General features: G+C 35.5%; 1 protein-coding gene across 1 annotated transcript; it reads right to left on the reverse strand.

The window, feature by feature from the left end:
- Window positions 1-2,820: 2,820 nt before the first annotated feature.
- Window positions 2,821-14,044, reverse strand: cplx4c (complexin 4c). Its single transcript, XM_079612884.1, has 3 exons — window positions 13,700-14,044; window positions 5,725-5,812; window positions 2,821-3,882 (listed from the first exon to the last, which is right to left on the reverse strand). Exons 1-3 carry the CDS (start codon window positions 13,858-13,860, stop codon window positions 3,658-3,660), a joined length of 474 nt encoding a protein of 157 aa, XP_079469010.1. The 5' UTR covers window positions 13,861-14,044; the 3' UTR covers window positions 2,821-3,657.
- Window positions 14,045-14,565: the final 521 nt, after the last annotated feature.

The following is a 14,565-nucleotide window of genomic DNA, read 5'->3' on the forward strand; positions in this document are numbered from 1 at the left end:
AAACGGTCCTTTGATAAGAGTCCAGTGCTAAGTGAAACCAATAAGATCTTTAAACAAAATGACATTTTCATCCTTTTCTTAAAAAGTTAACCCTTTGACTGCAGCCGTAGATTATTGTTTAATTAGTGTTGCTTTTGTAATGAAGGATAATTAGCTGATGGTGTTGTCCCAGTTTTCCCTTCTTCACATTGAGATTGTCGTCAGCCTGTCATGGTTACTTCATTAAAGGGTTAATTTTTGGTGTCAGGGAATTAGGAAAAAGTTAAGTCTGAAAAAAAATGGCTAACGATACCATAGCATAAGGAATCGAAAATGTAAGTTACATTTTGGTCTCCACTCAATCAATATTTAGTAAATATGTTTATTTAGAATATTTAAAAAAGTGCTGAACAGTCGTTCTAGATGAGCTCTTTAAGGGTTAATAAATAATGTTTTAAAAGTTATGGTTATGTGAGACAAACAAGGATTGATGAACTCAAATGCAACAAAACTGTAATCAGAAGCTGATTAGAAATAACATTTATAGTGCTGTTAATCTTAATCTTGTAAATATAGTAATATTTTACAATATCATTAATTAATGCATTAGTTAACATGAGCAATATATTCTTACAGCATTTTTTAACGTTTGTGGATTTTACTTTAAATGTTCATGTTAGTTCATAATGTAATGAGAAACAACTTTTTATCTAAAAAAAATGATTAGTAGATGTTGAAATGAACTTATTATTAAATGCTGTAGAAGTATTGTTCATTGTTAGTTCGTGTTAATTATTGTAGTTAACTCATTTTAAAACATGAAACCTTGATGCAAAATGTTACCCAAGATGCAACACTCACTTGGTCTTATTTTTTATGGAAAGATGGCAAATACTTTATTTTAAATTTATGCTTACAATAACTAACATAATACAATAAAGCATATTAAATGAAACTGACTAGAAACATAAAGAAACAAACAAAAGATAAGACATTTCACATAGGCTATATTTATTTAAAAAAAAAAATCAAACAATTCCCAAACAAATTATGGACTTCAGCCAATCAATATTATGAGGAAACAGTTGTGTAAATACTGCGATATTAATGTGGATGCAATTAATGAAAATTAAGCTCATTCTTATGCATCTTCTCTTTTTGTAATGTGGAAACATCATATAGGCCTATTATTAATGTAAAGTAGCATGTTCACTGATTTTAATGTTTAATTCAGATGAAGAAACGTAATTTTAATATGCCTTATGATTGATCTTGAGCTTATTTTTCCACAGCTTTGTAATGCTTGACACGATTAATCCAGGACATGATCCTTCAACCAATCAGATTTGAGTATTCAGCATTATTGAGTTTGAACAACATTCATATTTGTAACTTTGTTTGGACTGTTTGCTTGTAATGAAGAGGATGTTAATCCAGGAATTTGTCCTATTTGCTGAAGCATGTTGTGTGCCTTTTAACTTCTGTGGCCTAGTGCACTGTTATCCTCTTAAAGGGATAGTTCCCTCGATTCAGTCACGTTTGTGTTAAAGGGTTAGTTCGCCCATTTAAGACATGAGGTTGTATGCAATCCTTACCAGCACTATAGTGCATACACACAGACCCACTCTGTGGTCCCCTCCCTGGTCAGAGTTCTGGCCGCTGGAAGTTTTTCAAGAAAGTAGTCCTGGTTAGTTTCCGGGGCCACAAAACTGTGCGTTTTTACGTGAAAAATTGTTTTGCGTTTCGAAGCTTGATTAATTTACATCACAAAAAACACGCCGTACAAAATTCATACCTCAGTTTTAATCGGCACTATTTTCTTTCCATTTCTATCAATCCGCGCTGCTGTCAACGTCAACAGTGCGCACGTTCCGATCAGCTGTTGATAGCGCGACTCGCTGACAACATGTCTGACTACGAAACTTCTGATGATAAAACCAATTTTAGCACAATGTCAGACAGAACAGATAATGATGAAAGTAATTTTAGCACAACGCCAAAGGGATAGGCCTGCCTACCTTTATGAACCGGAGTATACCGATGCCGAACTTCACTCAATTGTGTGTGTGTTCAATCAAATAGTTTTATCAGCAAATTGTACCTATATCCCTATATACTGTTTTTATATTAGACTTCTTTTCACGTGATTTCCACTAGAGTCTAAACATCAGCTTGTTTACCATACAGTTTAAACATGGGATCATAAAGTTAGTATAGAGCTCACCCGTGTTACTGGTAGCCTACAGCAAAACTCTTTAAGATTGTTTTTTTTCCTTTTCCTCCTTGGTTGGGGATGTAATCGTCTTCGCTGAAGTGAGCACTGCACACACGAAAATCCTTGATTCTGGATATTTTTGCTCCCGCAGAGTAGCCGATGGCAACCAGCCAAAGCTGTCTCGTAGCTAACGTTATATCCGAAACAGGAAAACGATGGAATCTGAACGGTGATCCCGGCACATTCTTGTGGTCACAACCTGGGAATTTACAAGTTCGCACCATTGTTCATTTTCTACTTTTTACGTCGTTGTCATTCGATTGTGTAAACACATGGAACAGCTGATGGGAACGTGCGCACTGTTGACGTTGACAGCAGCGCGGATTGATAGAAATGGAAAGAAAATAGTGCTGATTAAAACTGAGGTATGAATTTTGTACGGCGTGTTTTTTGTGATGTAAATTAATCAAGCTTTGAAACGCAAAAACTAAAAAGGACTACTTTCTTGAAAAACTTCCAGCGGCCAGAACTCTGACCAGGGAGGTGACCACAGAGTGGGTCTGTGTGTATGCACTATAGTGCTAAGGATTGCATACAACCTCATGTCTTAAATGGGCGAACTAACCCTTTAAAGGGGTGGTTTAATGCCCTTTTCACAAGATGTAAAATAAGTCTCTGATGTCCCCAGAGTGTGTGTGTGAAGTTTTAGCACAAAATACCCCACAGATATTTTTATATATCATGTTAAAGTCACTTTTTGAGGGTGAGCAAAAACACACCGTTTTGTGTCTGTCCCTTTAAATGCAAATGAGCTGCTGCTCCCGGCACAGGGGGCGGAGCTTCAAGAGTTCGTGTCCTTTTACCTCACAAACACACACACACACACGCACTGAAAATGTCAATGTTTATGTTCAAACCGGAGTCAGACAATGATGGAGAGACTCAAGAAGAAGTGACAACATGTAGAAGAACAGGACATTTCTGAACGGTTAGTTGATGAATTTATGTAGATTATGTGTAGTTATCTTCTAGTCATTGATTAGCATATTCTGTCATGATAATCTATAAATCGTGTTCAGGGGGCGGGGTTTATGTAAATTCTAGGGTTGGTGATGTCACTAACCCGGGAGGAATGTCGTGTAGTTCCTACCAGCCGTTTGTTGTAGTCCTTAAAAAGCGATTTCTTTAAAAGCAAATATCTCCCTTTGCTCTGAACTTTGAGCGTTGTAACTTTGCAGATGTTGTTTATGATCAAACAGCAACATTACACACTAACTAGTAACTACAGTTAGAAAAATCAAATCATAATCAACCACCCCTTTAATTTTTCAGATTTGGGTCTGGATTTCCAGGGCGTTTAAAGGACAATTAATATTATGAATCAATAATGAAGAAACAAAGAAATTCTTCCACATCCATACTTGTTGATGATGTGTGATTTATTGATACGTTTAACCGAACGGTCACATCACGACACATTTGTCCTCGGCGGCCTGCTTGACGTCGGTCATCGTGCTCTGAGCTTTAGCCTTGATCGAGTCAAAGTCCACGTCCATGTTCTGCAGCTTTCCCATGAAGGAGTCGTTGATCTCCTCCTGCTCTTCCTCTTCGTCCACCATCTTCGCCAGTTCCTCGGGAATGTCCAGATCATCGCCGGCCATCTGGACCGTGGCGTCGTCTTGTGCGCTCTGTGGACAAACACAGGCAAGTGTGACGAACAGACGACGTGCGTGTAACCCTGTGAAGCGGACATAGCACATTACACTGTGTGTGTGTGAGTGTGTGTAACAAAATGTGTTTGTGAGTAAGTTTGCGTGTGAGTGTGAGAGAGTGTGAGTGAGTTTGTGTAAGAGAATGTGAGTGAGTGAGTAAGTTTGCGTGTGTGTGTTATGTTTTGTATCATATTTGATACATCAGGACGTGTGCATGTGTTTGAGAGAGAGAGAGAGAGAGAGAGTGTGTGTGTGTGAGAGAGAGAGAGAAAGAGAAAAAGAGAGTGTGTGTGTGAGAGAGAGAGAGAGAGTGTGAGTGAGAATGTGTGTTTGTGAGTGAGTGAGTAAGTTTGTGCGTGTGTGTGTGAGAGAGAGAGTGTGAGTGAGTGTGTGTGTGTAAGAGAATGTGTGTTTGTGAGTAAGTAAGTTTGCACGCGTGTGTGTGAGAGAGAGAGAGAGTGTGTGTGTAAGAGAATGTGTGTGTGAGTGTGTGTGTGTGAGAGAGAGAGAGAGAGTGTGTGTGTGTGTGTAAGAGAATGTGTGTGTGTGAGTTAGTGAGTGATTAAGTGTGCGCGTGTGTGTGAGAGAGAGTGTGTGTAAGAGAATGTGTGTTTGTGAGTAAGTTTGTGTGTGTGTGTGTGTGTGAGAGAGAGAGAGAGAGAGTGTAAGAGAATGTGTGTTTGTGAGTGAGTGAGAAAGAGAGAGAGTGTGAGTGTGTGTGTGAGAGAATGTGTCTTTGTAAGTAAGTGAGTGAGTGAGTGAGTGAGTAAATTTGCACGTGTGTGTGTGTGTGTGAGAGAGAGAGAGAGAGAGAGAGAGAGAGTGTGAGTGAGTGTGTGTAAGAGACTGTGAGTGAGTGAGTGATTGAGTGAGTGAGTGAGTGAGTGAGTAAGAGAATGTGAGTGAGTGAGTGATTGAGTGAGTGAGTGAGTGAGTGATTGAGTGAGTGAGTGAGTGAGTGAGTGAGTGATTGAGTGAGTGTGTGAGTGAGTGAGTGATTGAGTGAGTGTGTGAGTGAGTGAGTGATTGAGTGAGTGTGTGAGTGAGTGATTGAGTGAGTGTGTGAGTGAGTGAGTGATTGAGTGAGTGTGTGAGTGAGTGATTGAGTGAGTGAGTGAGTGAGTGAGTGAGTGATTGAGTGAGTGAGTGAGTGAGTGAGTGAGTGAGTGAGTGAGTGAGTGAGTGAGTGATTGAGTGAGTGAGTGAGTGAGTGAGTGAGTGAGTGAGTGAGTGAGTGAGTGAGTGATTGAGTGAGTGTGTGAGTGAGTGATTGAGTGAGTGTGTGAGTGAGTGAGTGATTGAGTGAGTGTGTGAGTGAGTGAGTGAGTGAGTGTGTGAGTGAGTGATTGAGTGAGTGAGTGAGTGAGTGAGTGATTGAGTGAGTGAGTGAGTGAGTGAGTGAGTGAGTGAGTGATTGAGTGATTGAGTGAGTGAGTGAGTGAGTGAGTGAGTGAGTGAGTGAGTGAGTGAGTGAGTGAGTGAGTGAGTGTGTAAGAGAATGTGTGTTTGAGTGATTAAGTCAAAAGCCTGATGTATCAAATATGATACAAAACATACTATATAGTGTGTGTTATGAAAACCCCAAATTCAAAATTAGAATATTGTGAAAAGGTTTTCATAAGCTGTAAACTCATAATCATCCAAATTATAACAAATAAAGGCTTGAAATATCTCACTTTGCATGTAATGAGTCTATATAATATATTAGTTTCACTTTTAAAGTTGAATTACTGAAATAAATGAACTTTTGCACCATACTCTAATTTTTAGGAGTTTCACCTGTTTATGATTATTAATGGAAATATGGAAAGCTGTTACCGTTGGTAGTCTGTATTTGTCCCGCAGATGCACTCGTAAGTTCGCTCTCTCGGCTTTTTTTGTGGCAAACTCCTGATCTCTGGTGATCCTGTCAACGAAACATGCATCACGTTACTGCATTATTCATATTTCTGTTTCACAACAGCTTTAGTTCATGTTAGATCACAGATAACCAGATAAGAAATAATGTTCTTAACACGTACAGATGCAAATCAGGTTGATACTGTACTTTAGAAACTGCATTGTGAGGTTTTACTACTTGTTTTAGTGTCTTAGTACTTTTATCCCTCAGTAATTCTGTTCAGAATATGATCAGTTTCTGTATTCTGCTCTATTAAATGGATAAATTAATGTGTTATGAAGAAAGATAGAAATAAGAAATATTACTTTGCATTGCATTTTTGCATTGCTTTCATGAAAATTACACTCTAAAAAATGCTGGGTTGTTTTAACCCAATTTTGGGTCAAATATGGACAAACCCAAACGTTGGATTAAAAATGCATTTTTAAAATGTAACCCAACGGCTGGGTTTGTCCATATTTGACCCAAAATTGGGTTAAAACAACCCAGCATTTTTTTAAGTGTAAGCATATTTTTATGCAACTTCTCAATACTCTGTGTTATTTTTTGTAATGTAAAATATGATAATAATGATATATTATTTAAATTGTAAAGTATTTGTAGGCTAAATGAATAGGATTTGTTGCACCGGATAAAAAAAGTAAAAAAAAAAAGTATTACAATTATGAGAATCTAATGGCAATCGTTTAATAAAAACCTTAAAAAATAAACCTTTGGTGTGCATTATATTAATGAGAATTTATGTTGATTACAGTAGACAGGCAAGTAGAATTATGAGAATCTAGTGGTAATTATTTAATAAAATACTTCAAATGAAAAACATATATATGCATTAAATTGATTGAATTAATTAAAAACAATATTACAGTATATTTATGAGAATATAATGGCAATCTTTTAATAAAAAAACATACAAATTTAAAGCATTCATATATGCAATATATTAATGAGAATTTATTGAATTTTTAAAAAAACATCAAAAGTAAAGCATCCATATATGCATTATATTAATGAGAATACATAAATATTACACACAAAAAAAAAATAATATATATTTATAGTACAATTTTGAGAATTTAATGGCAGTCATTTCATAAAAAAACTTAAAAATTAAAACTTTGGTATGCGTACTGTTAATGCGAATTTCTATTGATTAAACAAATAAATGTTACAGTACAATAATGAGAATCTAATGGCAGTCATTTAATAAAAAACATCAAAAGTAAAGTATCCATATACTGTATATGCATTATATTAATGAGAATGTCTTTTGATTAAATAAATAAATAAATAATACAGTACAATTATGAGTATCCAATGGCAATCATTAAAAAAAATATCAAAAGTAAAATATATATGCATTATATTAATGAGAACTTGAGGGAATTTGACATCATAATTGCAAAATAATACTTATAAATGGTACAAAATCTTAATTAAGCTTAGTTAAAATAAAGATGTGCCCTAGACATCACCCCGTCCGACCTGACACGATTAGCCTAATTTACACGGGCAGAAATCCAGCTATTATTTACACACTGTTTAGTGGTTTTACATGAAACCAATCAATCTGAACGTCCTGACCCTCTCAAGCGTATTACTCTGACCCGCGGAGATTAGCCATCGTTCATACGTATATATAAAGACTGTTCCTTATACAGAAATAAGGATGGAGCCTAAGAAGGTTAAAGGGGTTTAGGGGTAAAATATGGAGCAGGGTCAAGCTTTATATCCAGAGTCAAGCAAGGTAATACTTAGCCAAACCTTGAGCTATTAAACAACATATAGCAGATGTTTCATGACAGACGCATCTTGATCTAAATCTGTGGAGATGTTCTGCTGGACATTAGTGGTTGTGTGTGGGTCACAGTAAAGGTTGGGTCACATTTGGCCTCTCGTGACCCAGTTCTGCACTTAATGCCGTCGGGAGTTATATAAAGAGATAGTGAGGCAACATTACGCCTGTGTGTGTGTGTGTGTGTGTGTGTGTGTGTGTGTGTGTGTGTGTGTGTGTGTGTGTAGTCTTTTTTCCGAGACGTCACAGCTTTCACAGTTTCTCTTTTCACTGTTGATCTTCAGATATCCGGCTGAAGTCTTATAGAGGTTATTTTACATACACACGCTAGATTTACAGGTGAAGTTCAGTAATTCAACTTAAAAGGTGAAACTAATATATTATATAGACTCATTACATGCAAAGTGAGATATTTCAAGCCTTTATTTGCTATAATTTTGTTATAATTTATTGCTGATATGAAAACCCCAAATTCAAAATTAGAATATTGTGAAAAGGTTTTCATAAGCTGTAAGCCATAATCATCAAAATTATAACAAATAAAGGCTTGAAATATCTCACTTTGCATGTAATGAGTCTATATAATATATTAGTTTCACCTTTTAAGTTGAATTACTGAAATAAATGAACTTTTGCACCATATTATAATTTAATATGCATCAGTTTTACTTTATACTTGATTATACTCATTTTTCCAGTCTCACCTGTATGCTTTAAATAATATAACACCCTCATATATACAGTGCTTATTCATAAGTGAACACACCCATGCTAAAGTTGACTAAAAAGAGGAATAAAAAAATCATATTTTGGAAATTGATCTTAATGCCTTAATTTAAAAAATGAGGAAAACTCCAACCTTTAAGGACACCGATTTTCTTTATGAATGAATAATGTATCGTAAATAAATAAATGTTCTTCCTTAACATATCACTGTAAAAAAAAAGTTGGTTTAACTTAAAAAAGCAAGTTACCTTGTTGCCTTAAAATTGAGTTTGTTGTAATTAACAAATTTGAGTTAAATGTTGTGTAGGTAAGAATTGTCTAAAGAACTTTTTCAAATTGGCTTAAACTGTCTTTATATACCAATACATAATTAAAATGTAAGTACTTTGAAAAAGGGAGTATAAAGATTGAGTGACTATAGTGTATTTAATCTTCAAAAAACACAGCTCATTAATTCCTACCGGGACGAAACAAGTGATTGGCTTGCGCGACTGTCACTCTCCGTCGCCATGACTACCGCCGCTATTACTGGCTCCGCCCACGTGCGCGCAGTCGCGCACCCGTTTTTAGGTGGGAGTGAATGGAATTAATGAGCTGTGTTTATTGAAGATTAAATACACTAGAGTCACTCAGTTTTTTATACTCTCTATTTCAGAGTACTTGCATTTTAATTATGTATTGGTATATAAAGACAGTTTAAACAAATTTGAATAAAAGTTTTTTTAGACAATTCTGACCTATACCCTACCTTTAATAAAATGAAGAATGAATGGTTTAATAAACAGAAACTCATGTTATCTTCACACATTAGGTATCGAAGTTGATTTGACAAACGATAAAAAGTTGTGATAAATCATGAAAATATTTTTTTACAGTGGGGTGCATAAGTCAGGAGTCTGGACACCCCTGTGGACAATCCCCATAGATGCGGCAGATTTATATTTTTAAAGGCCAGTTATTTCATGGATCCGGGATACTATGATCCTGATGAAGTTCCCTTGGCCTTTGGAAGTTTCCTTGACCTAGAGATCGGCATGGTTTATATAAGTTATATAAGTTTGATTTGCATTGAGAGATGATCTTATGGAAAGTTCCCCATGCCGATCTCCAGGTGTGGTGAAGAGTGTGTGATGATGTGCGGATATTTTAATCCCAAAGGCCAAGGGAACTTTATCAGGATCATAGTATCCCGGATCCATGAAATAACTGGCCTTTAAAAATATAAATCTGCCGCCTCTATGGGGATTTAACACAGGGGTGTGCTGACTTATGCACACTGTATGTTGAGGAAGAACATTTATTTATTTACGACACATTCATTCACAAAGAAATTGGTGTCCTTAAAGGTTGGAGTTTTCCTCATTTTTCCCCAAAAAATTTTGGGATCAATTTCCAAAATATGATTTTTTTTATGATATGACCTTCCTCTGTCTGTAAAATCTTCTCCATCATTGGGTGTTTTTCAGAGTGCGCTTAAAACATATTTGTTTTCTCTAGCGTTTGATAATGCTTTGTAAGCTGTTATATGTTAGCATTATTTTTATATTCTTGTGTTTATTTGATCTCTTTTTTTTGGTTCCACTTGTGGTGTTAAAAAGTGCTCTATAAATAAAGTTGAGTTGATTTTTTATTCCTCTTTTTAGTCAGCTTTAGCATGTTGACTTGTGCTACTGTATCTGTGACACCAGTCGACCTCGGGTCAGCGATGACGGCTATAACGGACTGATCCCACTTTTGGCCGGCAGGACACAGGAAATGGGAATTAGGATAAGACAATAATTACAGACTAAGACGATTTCATTATGTTTATAAACATCACTGTGTGTTGAGCGACACTGAAACCATGTTATATTAACATTATAGTATATTATAGTAACTATTTGGAAACAATAAATAATAGTATAAATTAAATAGGATTACCGTATATATATCCTATTATTAATACTATTATTTATTTATTGTTACACTCTAAAAAATGCTGGTTTGTTTCAACCCAATTTTGGGTAAAATATGGACAAACCCAAACGTTGGGTTAAAAATGTAATGTAAAAATGTAACCCAACGGCTGGGTTTGTCCATATTTTACCCAAAATTGGGTTGAAACAACCCAGCATTTTTTAGAGTGTACTAAAAAGTTATAATAAATGTTCTCTCATCAAAATACCACAGTTAATTTAGTAATTTTTTATTCATTCTTTTTATATTCAATTATTTAGTTTTTACAGTTATACTAAAAGTATTACGGTAACCATGTTCCTGCCAAAATACCACTGTTACTATTGTTATTTACTCTTAAATATTTTTATAATGACAACAATGACAACTATTTAATTTTTTTTTTTAATTAATAATTTTCAAGTTTAATTATTATGTTTTTACAGTTATGCAAAAAAAAAAAAAAATACGGTAACCATGTTCCTGTCAAAATACTACACTTATCGTTATTTATTCTTAATTACTTTTACAATGACAACTATTTAGTATTTTTTCATTAATCATTTTTAAATTTAATTATTATATTTTTACAGTTATAAAAAAAAAAAATACGATAACCATGTTCCTGCCAAAATACCACACTTACTATTGTTATTAATTCTTCATTATTTTTACAATGATAACTATTTAATAATTTTTCATTAATAATTTTTAAGTTTAATTATTATGTTTTTACAGTTATAAAAAAAATTATACGGTAACCATGTTCTTGCCAAAATACCACAGTTACTATTGTTATTTATTCTTAATTATTTTTACAATGACAACTATTTAATATTTTTTTCGTTAATAATTTTTAAGTTGAATTATATTTTTTTTACAGTTATACAAAAAATACTACGGTAACTGTGTGTTCCTGCCAAAATACCACAGTTACTATTGTTATTTAATTTTTCATTATTTTTACAATTATAGTAACACAGTAGTTTCAATTTTTATATTTTTAGGTCAAACCGTTCTTGTCTGTCAGTCATATAATGCAGGTCTATAGGCACTGTCTCCAATAGCATGCAGAGAAAAGTCCAAATTAAACAATTCCCCATCGTAAGTGCACATTGACGGCCTAAGACACGAAACAAGCGGTTTGTGTGATAAAACGAACAGTATTTATATAGTTTTTATCTCTTTTACACAACCACGTCCAAGTGATCTGTTGACACCAGATTTCTTCCCCGGAAACTAATCTAACCGCCTTCGATTGGACGTTGCATTTTTAAACTCAGCAGAAACGCGTGTGATTGGCTGTACGGCTCAACGTATGCCTTTGATTGGCCTGAACAATGAAGCGAGTAGTGTGTCAAGATAGAAGGCTTACACATTGGGAATAAGTGAAAACTCAACACTCCCGGATGAGTTCGCGCGAGCTTAGGCCATCAATGTGCACTTACGATGGGGAATTTTTTTTATGTGGACTTTTCTCTGCATGCTATTGGAGACAGTGCCTATATACCTGCATTATATGACTGACAGACAAGAACGGTTTGACCTAAAAATATCAAAATTGAAACTACTGCGGAGACAAAGACACCTACATCTTGGATGCACTTCAGGTAAGCTAAAACATACCAACATTTTAATTCAAAGTGAACTATCCCCTTAACAGACTGCAATAGCCTGAAGTTAAAGGTAGGGTAGGTCAGAATTGTCTAAAAAAAACTTTTATTCAAATTTGTTTAAACTGTCTTTATATACCAATACATAATTAAAATGCAAGTACTGTGAAATAGAGCGTATAAAAAACTGAGTGACTCTAGTGTATTTAATCTTCAATAAACACAGCTCATTAATTCCATTCACTCCCACCTAAAAACGACTGCGCGCACGTGGGCAGAGCCAATAATATCGGCGGTAGTCATGGCGACGGAGAGTGACAGTCGCGCAAGCCAATCACTTGTTTCGTCCCGGTAGGAATTAATGAGCTGTGTTTTTTGAAGATTAAATACACTAGAGTCACTCAATTTTTATACTCTCTTTTTCAAAGTACTTACATTTTAATTATGTATTGGTATATAAAGACAGTTTAAGCCAATTTAAAAAAAAAGTTCTTTAGACAATTCTTACCTACACAACCTTTAAGTTGGACCCAACTTTTCAAACGTAATCAATATTTTCCTAAATTGGGCTATTTAACATGACATTTTAATTATATTCTGCTGAGGTGCGCGTCAGGGTACGGCGTATGGTACACGTCTATGCGTATGCTACGCCGTACCTACTGCGCGCACCCGACGCAGAAGTATAAATTGGCCTTAAGTGATGCGTCACCCCGTGTATTGTTGTGATTGGTCGTAGTGTTAGCCAATCGCCTGCAGTGAGATTTTCAAATGCATGCTTGGTGCCGCCCCTCGAGCGGGCCGATTTTCATTAAGCGACACCAGACCATTAATCTTTCAGATTTTGGTCTGGATTTTCAGGCTACTGTAAATGACAACTTTTTTGAAAACGATGTTGTGTGCATGATGCTATTATTGAAAACGGAGGTTATTTTCTCTAAATACCCGGCTATGTGTAAATGTGGCCTTATATTAGTTGTCGCAGTTTATCGACCATTTAAATGGATCAGAAAATGTGTATCTCAAATCTTCTTTGTGTCTTATCTCTCTCCATCTGTCTGTAGTTTCAGCTTGAGACCCATCACAAGTAACGCCTGATATATACGGCATGAACAGTTGTACGAGTTGAACTCGTTGTTGTCGATTCTGAGGATTCTGATTGGCTTGCATGGCTTTATCCTTCTCCCTACACTGCCGCCCAGAGGTTTGGCATAGTTATGATGGCGCTCGACGGCGTACTTATGTGGGTTGATGTAAATGACAACTTTTTTGAAAACGATGTTGTGTGCACAATATTATTATTGAAAACAGTGGGGGGGGGGGGGGGGGGCAACGATTAATCGCATCCAAAATAAAAGTTTGTGTTTAAATAATATATGTATGTGTACTGTGTATTATTATTTTGTATATATAAATACACACACATGCATGTATATATTTAAGAAAAATGTGTCTTTTATATACAAAATATTTATATTTAACTATAATATAAATTATGTATAAATATATACATGCAAATAGTTCTTAAATATATATATGCATATGTATGTATTTATACATACAAAATAATAATACACAGTACACATACATATATTATTTAAACACAAACTTTTATTTTGGATGCGATTAATCGTGATTAATCGTTGCCCATCCCTACTAAATACCCGGCTATGTGTAAATGTGGCCTTATATTAGTTGTCGCAGTTTATCGACCATTTAAATGGATCAGAAAATGTGTATCTCAAATCTTCTTTGTGTCTTATCTCTCTCCATCTGTCTGTAGTTTCAGCTTGAGACCCATCACAACTGAACCGTTGTACTCACTTCTCCTCGATGAGCTGTTTCTGATACTCCTCAAACTCTTCCCTGCTCATCCCTTTAGACGCCGCCGTCTCCTTCCCGTCCGCTTTCACTTCTGCCTCCTCGGCTCCTCCGGTCATGTTCTTCAGTTTGTCCCCCAGCATCTGCTGCAGGAGGAACGCCATGTTCTCGGGGGTTTAGGCCTGAAGAGTCGAGTGACTTTCCAATATTGACTATAATCCGTGGTGTTAGTTCATGTGTTTGACCCACGGCTAACAGGAATGCCGGCGTTCAAGCTTGATTTTTTTGGAGCTACAATAACAATATGAAGGTGTAGTTTCAGATTTGGCACCTGTTGTTGAGATGAAGATGAGGATGAGGAGGGTGAGGGTGTGATGAAAACGGCTCAAGGGCTTATCTTATTATTAAACCCCATTGAAACCTGTGTTGGCCTCACCTTGGGCCAAGGACGTCGATTGATACTCTTACAGCTGCACTGATAATATACCGACATCTGAAATCTGCTTTTAATTTATAGATATGGTTAAAAAACTATGATTATTGGAGTACGTATTACAAGAAAATAGCATTTCACTTTTATTTCACTTTCCATTTTTTTGTAATGGATTCACTACACTCTAAAAAATGCTGGGTTGTTTTAACCCAATTTTGGGTCAAATATGGACAAACCCAAACATTGGATCAAAAATGCAATTTAAATTTAAATTGAACCCAATGGCTAGGTTTGTCCATATTTGACCCAACATTGGGTTAAAACAACCCAGCATTTTTTAGAGTGTAGTGATTTCTGAGTGAGTAAATGCTACACAAAAAAGTTTTTCCAGTGATTAGTTTTGCTTTTTTTTTGTTTACAGAAAATATGTACAATA

Source organism: Phoxinus phoxinus (genome assembly GCF_949152265.1).
Source record: "Phoxinus phoxinus genome assembly, chromosome: 5".
Taxonomy (NCBI): domain Eukaryota; kingdom Metazoa; phylum Chordata; class Actinopteri; order Cypriniformes; family Leuciscidae; genus Phoxinus; species Phoxinus phoxinus.